Source organism: Propithecus coquereli, unplaced genomic scaffold (genome assembly GCF_000956105.1).
Source record: "Propithecus coquereli isolate 6110/MARCELLA unplaced genomic scaffold, Pcoq_1.0 Scaffold170, whole genome shotgun sequence".
NCBI lineage: Eukaryota > Metazoa > Chordata > Mammalia > Primates > Indriidae > Propithecus > Propithecus coquereli.
This window is the reverse complement of record NW_012141636.1, coordinates 3,526,026-3,547,683: the sequence shown is the minus strand read 5'-3', so window position 1 is coordinate 3,547,683 and position 21,658 is coordinate 3,526,026. Positions and strand designations below refer to the sequence as shown.

At 36.4% G+C, this 21,658-nt stretch overlaps 1 protein-coding gene across 11 annotated transcripts in view; it reads left to right on the top strand.

Annotated features, from left to right (window-relative positions):
• PICALM (phosphatidylinositol binding clathrin assembly protein) overlaps nt 1-21,658 on the top strand; it is a 122,211-nt gene that overhangs the window by 8,096 nt on the left and 92,457 nt on the right. For all 11 annotated transcript variants that reach the window (XM_012641809.1, XM_012641816.1, XM_012641814.1 and 8 more), the window contains exon 2: nt 19,728-19,870. In XM_012641809.1, the coding sequence (XP_012497263.1) occupies nt 19,728-19,870 (143 nt within the window). The remainder of the gene's footprint in view (nt 1-19,727; nt 19,871-21,658) is intronic.

The following is a 21,658-nucleotide window of genomic DNA, read 5'->3' as shown; positions in this document are numbered from 1 at the left end:
CCCCCGCTCCTTTTAAAGAGGGCCTGGCTCTGTCACCCAGGGTAGAATGTAGTGGCACAGTCATAGGTCACTGCAGCCTCAAACTCCTAGGCTGAGATCTTCTGCCTCAGCCGCCCAATCCCAGCTGGGATTATAGGCGTGAGTCAGTGTACCTGGCCGCATAGTCCACATCTTATGGCAGGATGCTATAAGGCCTTATTTGCTAACTGCTTGCGTGTTTTGGTAGAGGACACTGGTAAAGAATTTAAAGTGCAAATAGAGACAGTAAGAAGTGAAGTATTAACCTTTAATAAGCTATATTGAATGAGGGGGAGCGGGCTTCTTCCTTCTTCAGCGATGCCCATTCTTTCCCACTCTTCACACTGTTTTTTTGAGACCTACAAAGACCCTTGAGTTTACATTTTGTAAGACTTTATTTTTCTTGGACAAGGCCTAAGTGGAAAAATGAGTATCTTAAGGATAAATAGTGATTTGCATATGGACAAATGAGTTCCTTTTAAATTAGCATAAGCAGTGACATGGAGGCAAGAAAGAGCTTTGTGGTGTGTTTGGGGTAAACTTTAAATAGTTCTTTATAGTGGAATGCAAAGTGTTAATGGGAGTAAGGGGAGATGAGATTGGAGAGGGAACCCTTAAAGGTCTTGAAGGAGTGAGAGTTACCTTGGTAGACTCTGGTCTCTTCACATGTCTTCCCCAAATCTTCATTTTAGAGTCCGCTTTTCTCCCATTTTAGCTGCCTTCCTTCTTAGCTTTAGATGCCAGTGCCGTGAAACTGGGGAAGTATTTTTTCCTTTTCCCAGGTAGTGTGTAGTAGTGTTATTGAGAGTAATGGGAGGGAAGGAATGCACAGTTCTGTTAGCAGATGTGCAGAGGGCTAAATGTGCCCTAGCACCCAAAATTGGACCTTTGAATATTATTATATGTAGTGGTTTGGGTCTCTAAATAAAGTCAGGTATACTGTGACCTGATGGCTTTTTAGACATGTCTGGAAATCGAGCTTTGAATTCCAAGTTTATAAGCTTAAACACAAACTGTTTATACTGTCATCTTATTATCAGATGATAGTATGAATAAAAAAGGTTTGTTAAACCAATTTAAAGTCAATAAGAATCTCGATGGCCTGACTGACTTACATGATTTAACTGTTGACATCTGTTTATCTGCAAATGATGCATTAGTTATTAGTCATTCTTACATTTTTAAAGTTGGATCTCTACCAAACAAGACTTAGTTAGTCTTGTGGAAATTAATATACTCCTTAGCAGTTACATATTGAGTGTTAAAAGAAAAACTTTAGACAAGTTGAATTTATTAATAGTAGAGTTTATTTGAGCTAAGAAACAATTCAGGAATTGGGCAGCACCTGAACCAGTTTTTACTGGTTCAGAGAGCTCTACCCAGCAGTGTGGGCAGGCTCTGCATTGGCCTTATTTGGACATGTCTGAGCAGTTTGCAACCTGTGATTGGCTGAAAGCTTGGCTGCTGTAATTGGGCGAGACTTAACTACTTTTTACAAGAATATACTCTTAAGTTAGGTTGTAGTTTGTTTACATACTAAGTTGCAGTTCACTGCTTACAGGGGCAGCTTTAGGCCAAATTTAATTTAACAGTGTCTACTATATATCCAAGTTGGTTGTGTTAAGATAATTGAGAAATCTTAGAAGTAAAATCACTGATCATGTCCTCAGTTTAAGAGGAAAGATGAAATAAACAGACAGTTGTATTGCCAGGCAATGTGAGATAAGTACAGCTCAAAATGACATTAAAAATCAGAGGTGAGAGATACTGCTTTTGATAAGGGGAGAACTAGACCTTAAATGGTAAGTAGTTAGGAGCAGTAGGCATTTCAGGTGGAGGAAGAAGCATGGGCAAATAGGTAGGAAGGCTGGAATTGTGTTTGGGAAACAAAAGAATCTGTTCGTAAATGAAGTGCTTTGGGGCTATGAGAGGGACAGGTTGGATGTAATAAAAAGTACAGTTGGAGCAATTGTCTGAGGCTAGATTGAGAGTATGATGACTTTTAATCATACGGCCTTGAGATACAGCTTATTACCAGGTAGCTTTTGGCTACTTTGAAAATGTTGGACTATAGTTAGCCAATTTTTCAAGATTACCCTATATCTTCATTTTCTGCTGCCAATGTGAAAATAGGGAGGAACAGGGAGTTTTGCTGATCTTGAAACTAAGCTTGAGATTTTGCTACTTCAAGCTTTTTATATATTAAGTTTATTATAGACTGGATAGTGGCATTAACTGGGGTTTGGGGGATTTCTAAATCTCTAGACTGCACAGAAATCATTGAAAAAGTCTTCTCAACAGAAATAATGTATACCTAACTTTGATCTTAAGGTAGAGATTTTGTAAAAGTTTAAGGAAACATTTCAGTCTTCAGTGTTACATAAAATCAGTTTAGGTTAGGACATAATATACAAAATGAGAACAGCTTATCTTTAACACATTAACTACCATGTGCGTTGTATTTAACTCACACTAGTTTTGAGCCCGGGGCCTCTCAAAGCATATGTAACTCACATGTCTCTTCACCTTGGGAGCCACATGAACTATTTCAAGTTGCATATAAGTCACACAGAGAAAACAATAAAAAATTTTAAAAAATTATTAAATTAGAAGGGATCATTTTGTTTTCGAATTTTTTATTCTATTTTCGTAATAAAACACTGTGGCCCCAAGGAAAAATTTTTTTTTCTAATGTGGCACTCAGTGTGTTAAGGAATCCTTTCTGTGTTTTGAGCAATTGACATGTATTGTTAACACAACACTTATAAAAAAACCTATTTATTAGATGGTTTTGTTATGCACTATTTTACAGATACTTAAACTAAGATGCTGTTAGTAAGAGGAAATAGAGAATAACATTTAGATGGTGGTGAAGAATTTTGCTGCAAGTCAGACAATCTGGGGGAGCCTCTTAGGCTCACAGAAAACTTTCAGGGAATGGGATATAGTTAGGAGAGAGCTTTTCTTTGAGAAATATAACTTCAATAAATAGTTACAATATTTTTTGTAGAGATCAGGTCTCATTCTTGTTCAGGCTGGTCTTGGACTCCAGGCCTCAAGTGATCATCCAGTCTCGGTCTTCCACAGGTGCTAGAATTACAGGTATGAGCCACTGCGTTCCCGGCCAAAAGCAGCTGTTTAATGACTGAGAAGTTAAGGTTTAGCAGACAGTATTTTTCTTGGTTATTTTTCTTTTCTCAACATTAGCTTTTGTAACTTTTCTTCGCAGAACTATGCAATTGTGTGTTACCAGGTTTGGAATTTTTGTTGGGCATTAATTTAATATAACATCTTAGACTTTGTAAACTATAACCCTCATTTGCTTTTGTTCTTCATATTCTTTTGCAAAATATTGTTTGGACTTGGTGACCTAGAGTGGATCAAGGCGTTATCTTCAGGTGATTTCTGTAGCTCATCCCGGAAACACTACATGACACAGCTGAGTGGCAATAAAGAACAATCATAGATGCTGACTTACAAATTGGTTGTGGATTTGCAACTGGTAGCTAAGTTAGGAAGCTATTTATAGAGCAGCTCAGGAGGCTGAGACTTGACTGACTGCCTAAAAGTGATGTGCAGGGAGAGAAATACTTCTATCAGGAGATTGAAAACCTTTTAAGAGAAGCTTAAGCTGCTTCGTATCCTTGGGCTTATAGACTTAACCTAGAATTGATTTTCCTTTGACTATCTTCATCAGAGTTATGCTTTCCTAACTTAGTGACTAACCACAAATGTGTCGTAACTATTGAGACCCCTTTTAACGTGGTTTACCCCTCTTGCTATTCCTTAGAATTGGAAATGATTACATCTCTGGGACAAAAGATGACTGCAAAACTGTTTTATGTGTTCTTGTCATGTAAAATCACATAAGACCTGTTCACCTAAAATCTAGTGAGTTAAGTGTTCTGTGACATTCTTGCCTCTTTTAAACTCGCTTATAAATTAAGGCTTGTGGTTTGAGTCATTTGGACATGAGGAATACCCAGCACCTTTTTTTCTTTACTTTTAGAGTCCCCATTGTGCCCAGACCTTTTGAAACCTGTTCCTTGTGAACTTGGGTTGCATAAGATGGTGCCTTCTTTATATTCTGTGGACTTTAGTTAATTGTAGTCACAATGAAGATGATGATGCCAATGAGAAGGATGTACTAAACCAGACCAGAGGTATTTTATTATCCATGTTAGAAATTAGATTTGTGAGAACTAAGCATTGGATTTGTGAGAATGTGGATTTTAGAATAATTAGAGAATGTGATGACAAGACTTGTACCACTTGGAATGGAGAGGAAAGGAGGGAGTGAGTGAGTGTGTGTGTGTGTGTGTGTGTGTGTGTATGTATCTATCTCCGTCTATTATCCTAGTGTAAAGACTGTTTTTAGAATCTAGTTCCGGCTGGGGGCGCAGTGGCTCACACTTGTAATCCTTGCACTGGGAGAGGCCAAGGTGGGAGGATTGCTTGAGGTCAGGAGTTTGAGACCAACCTGAGCAAGAGTGAAACCCCCGTGTCTTCTAAAAATAAAAAGAAAATTAGCTGGGCATGGTGGCGCATGCCTGTAGTCCCAGCTACTTGGGAGGCTGAGGCAGGAGGATCACTTGAGCCCAGGAGTTTGAGGTTGCTGTGAGCTAGGCTGACGCCATGGCACTCTAGCCCAGGCAGCAGAGCAAGACTCTGTCTCAAAAAAAAAAAAAGGAAGCTAGTTCCAACACAACCATTAGTTTGTGTTACTTCAGTTAGGCAAATATTTAAATCTTTATAATGGAGGGAACATTTCTTGTTTTGTCACGAGGCTGTTGTAATAATCAGAAGACTAAGATATGAAAAAACTTTGTAATGTATAAAGAAATCCATATGTTCATTGTAAAGATTTTGCCACTCTTGAGTGCAGGTAACTATGGCATTCAATAACACTTTCCAGTTGTGTTAGTCCGTGTTGTGCTGCTGTAAAGGAAATACTTGAGGCTAGATAATTTATAAAGAAAAGAGGTTTATTTGTCTCACAGTTCTGCAAATGGTACAAGAAGCGTGGTGTCAGTAGCTGCTTCTGGTGAGGGCTTCAAGGAGATTCCAACCAAGGCAGAAAGTGAAGGCAGGGGAGAGGGAGTTTGGGGTGGGGGGGGTGGGGTGAGGGGGAAGAGAGAGAGAGAGAGAGAGAGAGAAGGGGGGGAGAGAGAGAGAGAGAGAAGCCATGCCCTTTTAAATAACCAGCTCTCACCTGAACTAATAGTGATCTGCTGCCATAACCCAAACAAGTCCCACTAGGCTCCACCTCCAAAACTGAAGATCTCATTTGACCATGAGATTTGGAGAGGACAGACATCCAAACTGTATCACCACCAGCTGATGAAGAAATTGGGTTTCAGGTTACAGAAGTCATTGAGTTTGAGGTAATTTCATAATACTGTATTGGAAAAGTGGTAGAGGAATAGTCTTCTAAAATGAGGGAAAACTCATCAGATGATGCTAAGTAAAAATTAAAATATTGTATATTTGTAATGGTGCTTTAAGGCTTACAAAGTAAGTATATGACCTGAATCAAACAAGAATGTTGTGCAAGTTAAGTATTAATATTCTTATTTTTAAAATATAGAAATTGAAACTATGTGGCTAAATAACATGCCTGACATTGTAATAGTGAATAGTAAACCTGGAATTTGATTTTAGATCTTTTGCTCATTCTGATATGTCACTTAGGACTGTATAACTAGCACATGGAAATGGATGGGACCATGCATGGAAGCAGAAGGAAAGCCTAGAGGAGAACTTCAGTGATGGTGAAATTAGCATCCTCATTGTTACTCATTGTTTGAAGCAGATATTGGAAATGAATAGTACTTAGGACAGACTATCAGATAAGTGTGAGCCAAAAGATTTTCTAATAGGGAGAAATGAACTTTAAAGGAATATCTCATAGAAAGAGCTAAAAACAAAACACCCCATGCCAATCCCAGTCTTCTGGAAGTTATCTCATATAGTAGTGAAAGAAAAAGCTAATGTTCTCTAGTATTTGTGAAATTTAGGTAGGGATTAACTTGAGAAGTAGTAGTATTCACAGTAGTAGCATTTTAGTTGGATAAAAGATTCATTTGAGGATCCTTTGGCATAACAGCAAAAAGAAGTTGGTAAAAGACTTGTACTGTAGAATGATGGGAGAAAGGTGGTTAAATATTCCTTTCTACTTTTCCAGACCATTTAAGATTTATATTACTTTTTCATATAAGCCAAGAAAAAGCTTTTCTTTTTTTTGAGACAGGGTCTCACTCTGTTGCCCAGGCTAGAGTACAGTGGCATCATCCTAGCTTAACTACAGCCTCAAACTCCTGGGCTGAAGCAATCTTCGTGTCTCAGCCTCCTGAGTAGTTGAGACTTGAGGCACACGCCACTGCACCTAGCTAATTTTTCAATTTTTTGTAGAGATGGGGTAATCAACTTATTATTCTTAAGGTCTTTTATTATTAGCATTACTGCAGTCGTTACTGTGGTATGTAGAAGCAGAAGAACTAAATAAAAACCTACTGTAAGTATTATGTACAATATATATTAAATGTTAAATTTATTAGCAGCAGAATTCTGTTTATTAAAATGCCTTGTATTGAGAGATACTTAAAACCTATATTTGGGGAAAATAAGTTCATAATCAGCAATATAGTATACAAAATAAGTTGTGATCATGTCTGACCATTTTTTGGTGTCTTTTCTCACTGCTTCTGTAGTGTCTAACTTTTAATGGAAGAGGTAATTTGCTGTTTTTTCAGTGTTTTTAAAAATATTAAGTCCTCTTAAATTTCTGCTGCAATATACATAAGTTGATAGCTTTTAAACTTACAGTGAATCAAGTAATAATGCTTTTTTTTCAATTTTGGAATTTAGATAAAACATACCAAATTCTTTATATTTGTGTATAGACTGAAAAAATTTTTTTCAGATTAACAAGCACTTTTTGATGACCAAAGGTTGGATTTTTAGATTCAAATAGATTTTTTTTCCTTTAACGTTATTGAGGTATAATTTACGCAGAATTTTTAAGCTAAGAAAGTAACATCGTCACTTGAACTTTGGCAGCTTTTAAAGCAGATTTTTATCTTAGGAGATACTTTATAATAACGTCTTTTAAGAAAGGTATTTGTCAAGGAATGAAATGATCAGTTTTTGGTTGTGCTGAGAAATAGGTGAATGTGGGCTATATGGAATTTTTTTAGGATGAGGTCTCATTATGCTGTCTGTGCTAGAGCTCAGTGACTATTCATCAGCTCAGTCATGGTGCACTATTGCCTTGAACTCCTGGGCTCAAGCCATTCTCCTACTTCAGCTTTCCAAGTAGGTGGAACTATAGGTACATGCCACTGCACCTGGCTAGGAATGTTATAAGAATAGTTGTATGGTTATGAATTGATTCTTGTAAAATCATCCTAGCGATTATTCCTTCTTGTAGAAACTTAAAGGCTTATTAAACTTATTAGGAAAAATACTTAGGCTTTATTTTATAGTGATTTATTAATGATAACTTATCTAATTGCTCATATTTTCTATTAGTGGAGCATTATTTAAAAATTTAAAGCCATGCAATGGCCACCAGCACACCACAGACACGGCGACTCATGATGGTCATGTAGTGCAGGGGCTTACAAATGGCCACATAGCGGTCAACGGCCATGAGGATGAAGATGAAGATCTCCAGGCAGCCAAAGAAATGGGTTGTAAAGACTTGGATAATGCACTCACTGAAAGAGAGAGTGGCCTTCTTCAAAAGATCATCCACAGTCATTCTAGGGGCTGTTGAAGTAGACAAGCAGGCATCAGATAAGGATAAGTAGAAAAGGAAGAAGTACACTGGGCTCTCAAGTGCCTGGCTGCTTTTGATGGTAGTAACAATCAGCAAGTTACCCAACAACGTCCCCAAATATAAAAGGAAGAAAGCGACAAACACTATTTTCTTCCAAAAAGGATCCTGTGTCAACCCAATCAGAATGAACTCCGTCATGTTATTACTCAGTTGCATGGTTTCACGAGTGAGAAGGGGCAAGCGTGAAATGGTTTATCTGCAAAAAATAAAGGAATTCATTTATGGTGTGCTATGTGATGTTGTGGAATATTTAAAAAAAAAAATTTACAGCCATGTAGATAAGTTATTATTTGGCACTTACTATTTCCAGCTACAGCTGTCATTACTGCAGTTTGTTTCCCGCAGTTTGAAAAAAGGTTTTTCAGAAATGGCTTTCACTTGTTACTCAGTGGCTTAGAGGGACATCTTAATGCTACATGCCTCTGTGGTAGTTAATAGTGATCAGTTTCATTGCCATCCAGGCCACTGGCGTCTACCACTGTTGCCATAATCTTCAAAAGTCTTTTTATCTGGTGCTCCTTCCCTGGTTATCATGTATAAATAGCAACCTCCCCCAAATACATGCCCACATCCCTTCTAAGAGCTAGGAGATCCTTAGCACTTACCACCATTTGACATATGTCTGTTCATTTGTTTACTGACTGTCCTTCCCACCCTCCCACTAGTATATAAGTTCCATGGTAACAGAAACTTTATCCATTATTATATATTTCTAATGTCTAACTCCTAAGGCACTATTTTGGCATATTATAGTAAACAGTGACTATTTGTAGAGTAACTAGGATTTCTGTTTGTTGTTACTGAGGTTTTGCAAAGCTTCATGAAGGTGAAATATGAAGATTCTCATTGTTCTAAGCACATTGGGGACATGGAACAAAACTTGTGTTTTCTGGGTGAGGGACACTCTGGCAGAGAAGCTAACTGCAATCCATTATTACCTCTTACTAGGCAGAATTTAAATTAAGAGAAGACATGAAAATTGTTTTGGATTCCTGCTTACTTTTAGACATGGGCTCGGCTATTACCGAATAAAATTAACCTACCTACAGGAAGGACTTTCCCTCTGTTATTCTCTCTTCTCTCCCTATATCTTATAAGCAGAGAAATGGGCTTTTATTTCACTTGTAAGTCCACAAATATTTATACCATCATGTGGAAAATACAAGGAGACAGAAGATTCCTGAGAATTTATTTTAACAAAGAATGAGTCTTATTGATTAAAATAAAAATGGAATATTCAGGTTACAGTTGAGACCATGTTCTTGTTTTTTAAATAGGCAATATTTTGGACATAGAGGTGAAAAATTCTATTAATAGTATCTCCAACTCCCCAGAAGATTTTAGATTGATTTTCTGAGAAGACATTTATGAATTATTTGCATAGAGGTTTTCTTTGACGGTAAGAGATTAGATGATTTTCCCAGTGTGAAAAAAATAGGACCAGAGATTAATGTTAAAAAATGCTCATGGCTCAGGAGTGAAGAGAACAAAGTGGATAGAATAGAAGCATGTGTGTGTTTTAGGAAGACTGGGAACCAGAATAAGCACTCATAAAAGAAAAATGAAAATACACCAGGAGTAGATGGTGGTAGTGTATTAATTTCTTAGCTACATATAAATTTTATTAGCTCACTTATAATTAGGGTGACATACAATTTAATGTCCAACTGGGTCACTTTTTAAGAGTGAAAGGGGCCTGGTGTGGTGGTTCACATCTTTAATCCCAGCACTTTGGAAGGCTGGGGTGGAAGGATCACTTGAGGCCAAGAGTTAAAGACCAGCCTGGGCAACATAGCAACATCTCGCCTCTACAAAAATAAAAAAAAAATTAAAAAAATTTACCTGGGTGTGATGACATGCATATGTGATCCCAGCTACTCAGGAGACTGAGGTGAGAGGATCACTTAAGCCCAAGAGTTTGAGGTTTGCAGTGAGCTATGGTCATGCCATTGCACCACATCCCTGGGTGACAGAGTGAGGGAAAAAAAAGAGTGAGTGGGTATGCTATACCAATGGGACACTGGGACAACAGGTAAACCAGGACTGTTCCAGGAAAACCAGGACACTTGGTCTTTCCCAACTAATAACATGTTTTTCTTCAGACTTAGTCTCAATTCCTTTAACCTCTCCAGATTTTTTTTCCCCCTTTATAGTATTCTGGTCTGGATTTGCAGGGCTTTTCAAGCTTGATTCCTTTTCCTGGTCATTGTTGGAATGAAAGAATTATTTCAGTTTTTTCTGCCCCACTCCCAGGACTGTCGTGGTTCATAGCTTGGTAGAGGTAAGTATAGTACTTACAATATATAAGTTGTTAGTTAACCTTTTATTTAATATTTTGCTTAGGAAGTCAAGTTTTATGTGTTTTTGATCCAGTAATAGATTATTTTTGAGACTCTTGATGATATCTCCTTAATTGAGCTAATGAACTTACTATTAATAATAAGTAAGTTCTTACAATATAATACAAAAAAGAGTTAGTAATTTTGGTACTTTCTCTTACGTTACTTGATACTTATATGTTTTCTTTCCTATAGGTGGGATTATAAATATGAAATTTTGGATCTTCAAAGAAGAGGAGAACATTATTTTTTGATATTGGAGTGCTGTAATGCTTTCATTTTGTTTTCCTATTCAGTTTAAATAAATTTTTTAATTCTTATATTAAGTGATGAGTTTTTATTCCATTAAGTAACTCTACATCTTGTATTTTCTGATAAATTAAAAATTAACATAGAAATAATTTTTGAGGTGATGTTTACCAAAATATACTTTTCCTCATCCCTGAGATCCTTATTGGGAATATGGGATGGAACTAAGGTGTTTAGGTTTGGAAATCACCACTTTGTAGTACTGGAATAGAATCCTAAACAATTTCAAAATTTAAGAGATTGGTTATAGGTGAGCCTGAACCCATCTCTGTTCTTGCCAGAATACTATTGTTTCTCTGTGAAGTCTGCCATCTAGTGGCAGGAATGCAGAGTATCACAGACCACCAAGGAGAAGTTCTAGGTTTTCAGACTTCGTTATACTAAGAATGCTTACGTTGTAGGCTAAACATTTTGATAATGGGGGGAGTGGGAAAATGACTCTTTTGCTTGGTAATGTAAGTCAGTGGCAGTGAATTCTGAGAGTGTTGCAAGAGTGTATGTTTTTCTGTAGAGCAATTTCATAACCTAAACTTTCTGTATTAGTTGTAAGATTTTTTTATTTATGACAGACTAATGGGTGAGTAGGGAAATGAAGAAATTTAAGAGACAGTAGGTTGGGCTGATTTAAAAAAGGTGTTTTGTGTGTTGAGTAAAATTTTAGGGCAATTACATAATGACTTCATTAACTAAAACAACTTGCACTTTTAAAAATTAAAATTTGGACAGTTCAGTAAATTTGGCTTTGGTTTCAGCTATGACATAAGAGACTAAATTTCAAACATTAACGTAGAGTATCTTAGGGGCTGGCTTTATGTATCTAGCTTCATCTGAATTCTTTCTTCTCTGGATATCCCCTTTTCAGTTGTTTTTCTTTCCTTTGCTAGAGAGAAAAAGGATATTAACCCTTTCTTTGCCAGGAAACTGCCTTTAAAAAACATTCTGTGTTCTGTTCTTGAAGTAGAAGCTTCCTATAGAGGTAATTCATACTACCTTACTGTAGTAGCAGAGGGGCAGGGGCAGGGAGAAGGAACATAGGGTGGTATAAGCTTGAAAAAGCAATTATGCTATTCCAGGTTCTAACACATTTTTTCCAAATTATCATTGCACCACAGCTTAGAGTAAATAGAATTGCTTTCTATAGACAAATTCTAAGTTACATTTCATTTATTAATTTTAATTTAATAAATATTTAGGGCCTACTCTGCTAGATGCTGGCAATATAAGGATGAAGAATACATGGTATGGCTGTCAGCTCAGTCTCATGGGAGAGACTGATATATAAACCCGTAATTATAATGAAGTGTGATTACTGCTATAATTGTGGTATAATGAGTTAAGGGAGTACGAAGTTGGAGTCAGGGAAAATTTGCTTCCCCTTCCAAAATAATCACTCGCTCCTCTGTGCCATCTCTGAACCCCATGCGTATAGATTACAATCACCACAATGTATTGTGAAGCTATATCTTGGTAGGGGAGAGATTTCATGTCTTCACAGCTTTGTATATCTAGGTATTTTGTATTAGGTGAATCAAACAGTTGTTGATTTGAATTGCATGCAGGTCATTCCCAGCAAGAGGGATAGCATAAATACAACAGAGCTCTGAAAGTATGTGGCGCTATCCTTTGTCTCACATGTATTTTGGAATATATACACACACTTAACTGTATATACTTGATGTACTGTATATACTTGAATGTGAGGCAACCCAAATGTAAAGCAAGCCCTCATTTTCCCACTGACATAATCCCTAAAGTTCTATTTATGTTACCTATTTAATCTATAAATGTTAGGGATATAGATGAAGCAGTCAGCCTCATAGTATTGAAACTCATTAGTTAGAATACCCATTAAAGATGACTATAAAAATAATATATGATTTTAAAATAGTGGTTTATTCCCCACATTCATATATACATCTCAAAAAAATTTGACTCATACTCTACATTCGTGTACATCTTGGACAGCAGTGATTTTTGGTCATCTAGAGCCCTGCTTTTTTAGTTATATCTTTCCTTCTATGTGAGATCTTTCGAGTGAAGCACTTTTCTAATTTACACTGGAAATTTTTTCCCAGGCCATCACCTTCCCTTCTTGTAATACCAAGACTTTTCTTTCATTCTTCATGTATATTCCTGATCTGCAACATAACTTTTTATCTTGTTGTTTTTTAAAGTGTTCTGAAGATGCCCAGCACTTGAAATTCTTGCAATTATATGGTAATTTACCCAGGAATACTTACTACATCTATGTTAAATTTTATATTTCTTTTTTTTTTTTTTTGAGACAGAGTCTCACTCTGTTGCCCTGGCTAGAGAGTGAGTGCTGTGGCATTAGCCTAGCTCACAGCAACCTCAAACTCCTGGGCTCAAGTGATCCTACTGGCCCAGGCTCCCGAGTAGCTGGGATTACAGGCATGCGCCACCATGCCCGGCTAATTTTTCCTATATATTTTTAGTTGTCCGATTAATTTCTTTCTATTTTTAGTAGAGACGGGGTCTTGCCCTTGCTCAGGCTGGTCTCGAACTCCTGAGCTCAAACAATGCGCCCGCCTTGGCCTCCCAGAGTGCTAGGATTACAGGCGTGAGCCACCGTGCCCGGCCAAAAATGATTTCTTTAGGTGACCTTCATAAGTACCTGAAACTAGCATTGATGGAGATCTTTTCAGGGTAATATATGTCAAAAAAAAGCTTTGTTTAAAATAAAAAGTCACATAAGGAAAGAATTTGGGAAGACTTAGGGCAGTTGAATAAGCCATCTCCTTTTATATGACAATTTAAAAAATTATAGAACTATCTTCTTTTTTTAATTTAAGAGGTGTGATCTTTCCTATTGCCTGCATGTAAGTGCAGTGGCTATGGCCTTGAACTGGGCTCAAGTGATCCTTCTGCCTCAGCCTCCTGATTAGCTGGGACTACAGATGTGTACCACCTTGCCCTCCTTTTTGCATTTCTTAATTTTTATGTGTGTGAGTCTTAGTCCATTCATTTTACTGAGAACACAGTGACAGAAATAGCATATCTAGTTGTGCTAACACACTGATTTTTTTTCCCTATAGCTGCAACTTGTTTTTTTAGTAATATGAGACTTCAACTTACTTTCATTGTGAAGTCTGGAGATTCCTTAAGGCTCATCTACCGTGGTGAGAGATTGAATTCGTGTTCATAATATTGATCTACTTTTTGAATAGTGGCCACCAAATTCTCAGCTGTTACACCATGCAACTCTTATTCTTGTACCACCTCTGCCCCACATCCTTGAGAAAATAAAGGAATGTGTCGTGCCTGTCTTTTCTGTTTTGCATCAGGGTAGTGTTCCAAACGGTGTGAGATGAATTATGGTACAGAATTGGTGTGTGCTGTGTGACATGAGAAGTACTTATTAAGGTTTGTAAGGTTATAGAAATAATAGCGATATAGTTTCTTCACAAATTGGTTTTGACTGTTCATATACAACTTAGTTGTTGAGTCATTTTAGAAGTGTTCACTTCTTTTTGTATCACCTCGGATTTGGGCAAATATAGTACATATAAGAAAAAAAAAATGTTAGGTTATTAAGTATGAAGTGTCCAGTTTCCTTAAGTACTAAGTTTGACAGTTGATATCTCTGACATTTCACTTTGACACTTCTTAAATTTTATTTTTATTGTGAAGATGCATCCTCATTTTTTCAAATGCATGGTTTGGCTTGTGATTATCTTTCAAATTTTTTTTGAACAATTTTTGCGAAACCATGGATAAGTCAAAAATTCGAGTTATTTTTGAATATTAATTCCATCGTGGAACCAATGCCATGTAGACAGCTCGAAATATCAATGAAGTGTTTGGGAAGGATGTGGTTAATGAATGCACAGTACATTAATGGTTTGAGAAGTTCCATTTTGGTGATTTTAATCTTGAAAATGAGCCGTGTGGGCAACCTGAGACCAAGGTGAGTAGATAATGAGCTGAAAGCTATAGTGGAAGTGAATCCATCTCAACCTATGCATGAATTAGCAGCAAGGTGCGACATTACTATTCCAACCCTATTGGAACATTTGAAAACAAATCAGCAAGGTAAAGAAGCTGGATAGATGGGTTCTGCATGAATTAAATGAGCGTCAGCAGAGAAATCATCTCAAAGCTTGCCTTTCTTTGCTGTCACGACATAAAGATGAACCATTTCTACAGTGTATTTTTATGTGTGACGAAAAATGGATTCTTTTTGACATTTGCAAGCATTGGGCACAGTGGTTTGGATAAAGGTGAAGTGCTGAAACACAGTCGAAAACCGAATATTCATCACAAAAAGCTAATGGGGTCTGTTTGGTGGTCCAGCGCTGGTATTATCCAGTACAGTTTCATGAAACCTGGCCAATCTATTACAGTGGATGTCTACAGTAACCTTTTAGCGAAATGATGAGGATGCTCACAATTAAGCAGCCAAGATTAGTCAATAGAGACAGGCCAATGCTCTTGCAAGACAACGCATGACCACATGTCGCCCAAACAACGCTGCTCAGACTACAAAGACTGGTCATGGAAACTCTTTGTCATCCACCATATTCCCTAGGTCTTGCACCAACTTACTACCACTTCTTCCATGCTTTGGACCACTTCTTGCAAGAAAAAATACTCAATTGTCAACAAGCTGTGGAAAATGCCTTTCTCAGTTTCATCAACCACTTGCTCTCTGTTCTTACCTGCTGGCATAAATAAGCTACCGTGAAGATGGTGAAACTGCATTGATAGTTTAGGTGCATACTTTGTACTGCTTCTTGTTTGAGATACAATAAACTAAACTTTTGATTCAAAATCAGATGTTTCATATTTAATGACCTATACATGTACACAATATAATTTTTTTTTTTTTTTTTTTTGAGACACCGGGCTAGAGTGCCATGGCGTCAGCCTAGCTCACAGCAGCCTCAAACTCCTGGGTTCAAGCAATCCTACTGCCTCAGCCTCCTGAGTAGCTGGGACTACAGGCATGTGCTACCATGCCCGGCTAATTTTTTTTTCTATATATTTTTAGCTGTCCAATTAATTTCTTTCTATTTTTGGTAGAGATGGGGTCTCGCTCTTGATCAGGCTGGTCTCGAACTCCTGAGCTCAAACAATCCGCCCGCCTCGGCCTCCCAGAGTGCTAGGATTACAGGCGTGAGCCACCGCGCCCGGCCCACAATATAATTTCTTAAAATGGTATCTTACTGTGTGTTTTTCTTTGTAATGGATTTTAACTTAATGTATGGTGAGCATTTTCTCTGAACAGTTTTTTTCTGTCATGTGTTTGTTGGCCTCATAGTATTTCATTATCAGACTGTACCGTCATTTAATTAACTAATTTTCCATTATTGGACATGTCCACTTACATTATGAATTAGGTCCGTTAGCTTCATGAGTACTTTCATAAAAGCCATCTGGATATCTTTACTTCTCATTTCTTTTTAAAGCCCTGAATGCCCTCTTCTTTTCTCTTTTCAAATTAACTCAATCCCTGTCACTTCTACAGAGCATTACGTATTCTATCTTTAAGAGTCCCTAATTATTACCTTAAAGTCCAGTTAATGTGTTGGTTAGATTTATTAAGGTGTAAATCAGTTTATGAATGTTAGGGTGGAAACTTACTAAGTGCTCACAGTGTGTTGGAGAAAGAATTCTCACACCAGGAGTAGAATAGTTTTAGGAAAGAATGCTTATTTTACTTTCTCGAGAAAGAAAGAAAAAACAGAGGGAGAGGGATATAGGGTAAGAGACTGGCCATGGTAGTGAAGAAAAGGTAGAAGGTAGTGCTAGGCAGCTCAGGGAAAGTTTGTTGTTTTAAAGGGTAAAAATGGCTTTTTTTTTTCTTTCTGTTTCAACAAAACTGATAGCAGAAGTGGTGGCGAGATGTCAGGGAGCTCTTTATTTTTTCTCTGTGTGGCTTACTTTATCTGAGTCCTTGAAATCCGGTGTTTTTGACAGGAATTGAGATAGAGAGCTGGAACCAAGGGGTTCACATCCCTACTGTCTGCTTAGGGCTTTTCAAGGGTGAAAAAGAACTCTTAGCAATAACAAGTTAGGTTGCAGGTATTTAATTAAACAAGGTAGTTGTGAGTTTATTTCCCTTACTTTCTGTTAGATAGATTATTTTCCTCTGTTAGGTAGGTTATTAGTAAGGCCACCTTTTAGTGAATCTGTGAAGACTTTTTTTTTTTTTTTTTTTGGAGATAAGAGTCTTACCTTGTCACCCTGGCTAGAGTCCAGTGGCATCATCGGAGCTCACTGCAACCTCAAATTCCTGGGCTCAAGAGATCCTCTTGCTTCAGCCTCCCGACTAGCTGGGATTACAGGCGTGTGCCACTGTGCCTGACTGACTTTTCTAATTTTCATTGAGACAGGGTCTTGCTCTTGCTCTTGCTCAGGCTGGTCTCAAACTCCTGACCTCAAGCAAGAACATATTTTTGAGTTAATTCTAATATAAATTGTATAAAAATACAACATCATGTTTTTCACAGAGGACCCCATAAGCTTTAAAGATAAAATTTTAGCAGTTACGTGTTAATTTGGACCATATTTTGTGATCCCTTACACAAAAAATTGGATATAGTAAGACATAAAACTGTTCATTGCATTTCTCAGACATTTGGACACTTACGATTAGGGCAAATATGCTTTTTTGTGTGTAATTTCTTTTGGCTTAAATCTAATTTCAACTCTCATATTTTTTAAATACTTTCACATTTTTGCTAAATGAAAAAATGTTGCCGATGCTAATACTTCATATCAAAAGTTCAGAAATTTTTTTAGTTTCTGTTTAGTTTTTAGTTTAGTTCAGAAGCCAGTTAGTATTTCTTGGTTATTATCTGTTGTTTATATTTCTATTCCCACCCAGGAAAAATTTTAAAGATGTTGCTTCCAGTGAAGCAACATTTGGTTAACCACTTAATTTGCCTAACAAATTGAATGTATCACCAGTTTTCTATATTGAAGAAAACAGTCTTATGTTATAAAAATTGTGAAAGCAGTCGCAAGAGAGGGTATCTTTCAGAATGTCTCTTTTGCAAGGGATAGTAACATTTGGCTAAATGATTATTTATTTTTAAAAAAACTAATATTTTTAGTTAAGCTCATTAGAAAATCTGACTTGAGTATCAGCATGGTTTTGGTGTAGCCTAGTGAGTTCCTGTTTAGATGGGAACTTGATACCTCTGTTCTAATGGTGAAGGCCACTGGCCGAGTTGCCTGACTTGCTGTAGAAGTGAGCCTTAAGTGTCCTAATTCGAGTGAGTGAACTCTGCCTTCGGGAGGTCTACACAGGCTGATGTTCTGTACTAGGAATATGAATATAAGGTTAATGAAACCATTTGGTAACTGGTTACTTCTAAATTTTTTGGTACATTGGCGAGCAGTTTCCCCAGAATACAAAAATACTGTTTCATATTTCACCATTTTTCTTATCTTTTTTTGTTTTTTTTATTTTTTTATTTTTTATTTTTTTTGAGACAGAGTCTCGCTATGTTGCCTGGGCTAGAGTGCTGTGGCATCAGCCTAGCTCACAGCAACCTCAAACTCCTGGGCTCAGGTGATCCTCCTGCCTCAGCCTCCCCAGTAGCTGGGACTACCGGCATGCGCCCCCATGCCTGGCTAATTTTTTCTATATACTTTTAGTTGTCCGATTAATTTCTTTGTATTTTTAGTGGAGATGGGGTCTCGCTCTTGCTCAGGCTGGTCTTGAACTCCTGAGTTCAAATGATCCACCCGCCTCGGCCTCCCAGAGTGCTAGGATTACAGGCGTGAGCCACTGCGCCTGGCCTTGTGCTTGAAATTTTAAAGGATTAAAAAATGAAGAAAATAGGCCTTGCGCTCAGTGGATTATATTTGGAATGAGGCAAGTACAGTATGTTCAGTGCCATAGGACAAGAATAAGTACTATGAAGATTTAGAGAAGTCAGAGATCAAATTCCATTTTTTACTATCAGAAGCTGAACAATATACCCCAAGTTGAACATACTATTTAATTTTTGTTTCAAGTAGTTGTAACTGTCAAAGCCTTCTGTCATTCTGTAGTTCATGAGCATTCTGTTGACTGTTTTCTTCCTTGTTAAAGCAGTGTTGGCCTGGGTAGCTGCTTTTATCTAAAATATATTTGCTTATCAAATGTTACTTTGTATAATAATTGGGCCTATTAAAGCAAGCGTTTTGAAAGATAATAAACAGATAAATGTTCATAGTTACATTGTCATTTCTTGCAAGTAATCAAGGCCAAGTTAGATCATTTGAATTGGTATTTAATACACTGAAGATTAAAAGTGAGTAAGTTACTAATGAGTCGTGAATAATTTTTTTTCCTTCATGGTAGTTATAGCTGAGATATTTATACATTATATTTTGTATCTATTTTAAAAGTAGGACAACTCATTTCTTTGTCTTCTCTCTTTTCTAAATTGTATTATGTATTTTTTCACTGAATTTGCCAATGATATCTCTTAAGCAGATTGTAGGTAAAACTTTTAGATCTGTTAACTTTTTTCAGTTTTGATGCTAAAATAGTTGTATTTTAGACTATTTTATAGTAATGCGTTTGACTTTGAAATATAAAGTTGGGACTTACATTACTTTAACTGTGTTAAGAGTAATACTAAGCAATAGAGTTCCTGGGTCATTTCTGATTTGGAATTCATGCAGTAAGAAATTTCAATCCATTTTCAGTTTTGCTTATCAGTATTACCTCATTGATGTTAACTAATATCTGAGCTAATCCGTAGAACCATAGGGAGAGAAAAATGAGAAATATTTTTTATGCACAAACTGAGTTACTACCCAATCACAGACCATATCTCTGCTCTGTTATCTTCCTGTTAGTGGAAACACAGCATACTAGGGTAGATATTGATAAACGTAGTTTGACCTTCAGGTTGTTTGTGCTTCTATATGTATGATTTGTTTAAACAACTTTTATTTAATGAAAAATTTTAAATTCAATTTCAAAGAGATGAATAATACCAGTATTGTAACTCTGAAGGTCTGTGAGTAGTATTATTAATCTGGTATTATTAATCGTTTATGTGATCCTAATTAGTATCCCACTTCTCAGGTCGATTATGATGGTCTCAATTGCTCTCCTGAGAGATTTTTAACAACTTCTCCAAACTATCTGTTGCTACTTTACTTTGTTAGATCTTTCACTTGTTATTATGCTAATCTGGCATTAACAATAAATTAAAATCAGAGTAAATAAATGTTTTTAAAATTTTTAATTTCAGATTTAATTCAGTGCACAAACGAGATGAATGTGAACATCCCACAGTTGGCAGACAGTTTATTTGAAAGAACTACTAACAGTAGTTGGGTGGTGGTCTTCAAGTCTCTCATTACAACTCATCATTTGATGGTATATGGAAATGAGGTAAGCAGAATTTTTAGTTAACAAGTATACTGGTGTGATAACTGATTATTCAGGTCAATTCTCATTGAAACTTTAGGAGTAGCTTCAGCAACTGAATAATACAGGTAAAAAGGGCAAGATGCCTAGCCAGAAATATAATTGCAGACCGTGTAATTTGAGGAAAGGTGGCTTGTAAGCCAAAAAGCAGAAAATGGGTCAGAACACAGAGGATTTTAATAATGGGTTCAAGAAGAAAAGATTAATACCTATAATCAACACTACTCTTTGTAGGCCTTGTTTACAGACTATATATTTGTCTATATCCATTTGTTTTTTTATTATAGCCCACTCAGATTTCTGTCTGATCTCATATAGTTGTCTGAGGAAGCACTTTGCTTATTAGTTCAAGGCTGTGATATTGAGGATTCAGATGACATTTTGCTGAGAGGAACTGATTGAAGTGTACCTTCTATAGCAGAAAGGTGTGTCTGAACCCTTTGTTGTCCAAAAGGGTAACAAATAAGACATGGAAGCTTTGCAGTTTTCTGTTTAGAGGGAATCATCTTGTTTTCCATGATGGTCTAGCAGCTAATATTTTGGTTATTAACCTTAAATATTTCCTCTGCTCAATACTTATTTGTAAAATTGTGTTAAAAGGAGCTTTCTGAGAACATTTGAATAGAACTAGGTAAATCTACACTGGTATGAGCCTTAGAAAAATGCAGTCTAGGAATATAGCCCTCATAGAGATAAGAAGGGACTTTAGTCATTGGTATTAGTCTTCTGAGCATATCGTGACTTTCTGGCATCCGTCAATTGAGTAGTGATTTTGAGCTTTTCAGGTAAAAAACTCTACTCTCTTCTTTGACAGCTACTACTATAGCATTATTAAAGTTCAAAATTGAAGCAGGAAACTTTATTATTCCTACAGATCTTACTGTTGGCACATTTTGGTGTTCCCTTTTGGTCCTTGTCCAAAAATATTTGAATTTTTTAATAGCTATAATCATAATTTAGATAAAATATTATCTTTAGCTTTTTATATGCTATCATACTATCTATCAGCTTCACCATGTTCTGCATTCTTTATATTTATCATCTTTAATAATAACATAATTGATCATATAGTCCAATTTTTTAAATTATTCCCCTTGCTGGAAATTTAGTTTTTTGATTATTCAATGTTAATACCGCCATGTTGAGTGATTTTATCTGTAGTTTCTAATTTTTAAAAATGATTAACAAAAATGTTACCTGAAATGTGATTATTAAGTCAACAGATATGACCGTTTTTAGGACATATGTTACTTAGTTGCTTTCTAATTTGTTATAACAGGTTGACAGCTCTAATAGAAATGTCTGGATGTACTAGCTTAAGTGTGTAACTTGAAACATTTTGATCTTAACTAGCATATAGTTTCTACTCTTATCAAGAATGTGTTTACTTAAGATCATGATGATTTTATTCTAAAGAATTTCAGGTTTGTATGTATTTTTCCTGTGTGTGTTTGTGTGTAGTTTATTCTTTGAAAAGAAACCAATTGTAATTCCAGATAAAGAGGCAAAATATCAGTGGTGGCTTTCAGAGGCTATAAATATAAGGTGACAGTACTACAGGCAAAATGTTGATAAAGGCAAAACAGAGTTGACTGTCATTCCATAGAATTGACTCACAGGAGGAGAAAGATAGCATTTTAGTGTTTAGTGTGGTTGCTAAAAGATAGCATTTAGTGTGGTTGTTAGATAAACTCATGTTTTATTTATTTATTTTTATATCTTTGTTTTGTTTTGTGGTTTTTTTTTTTTTTT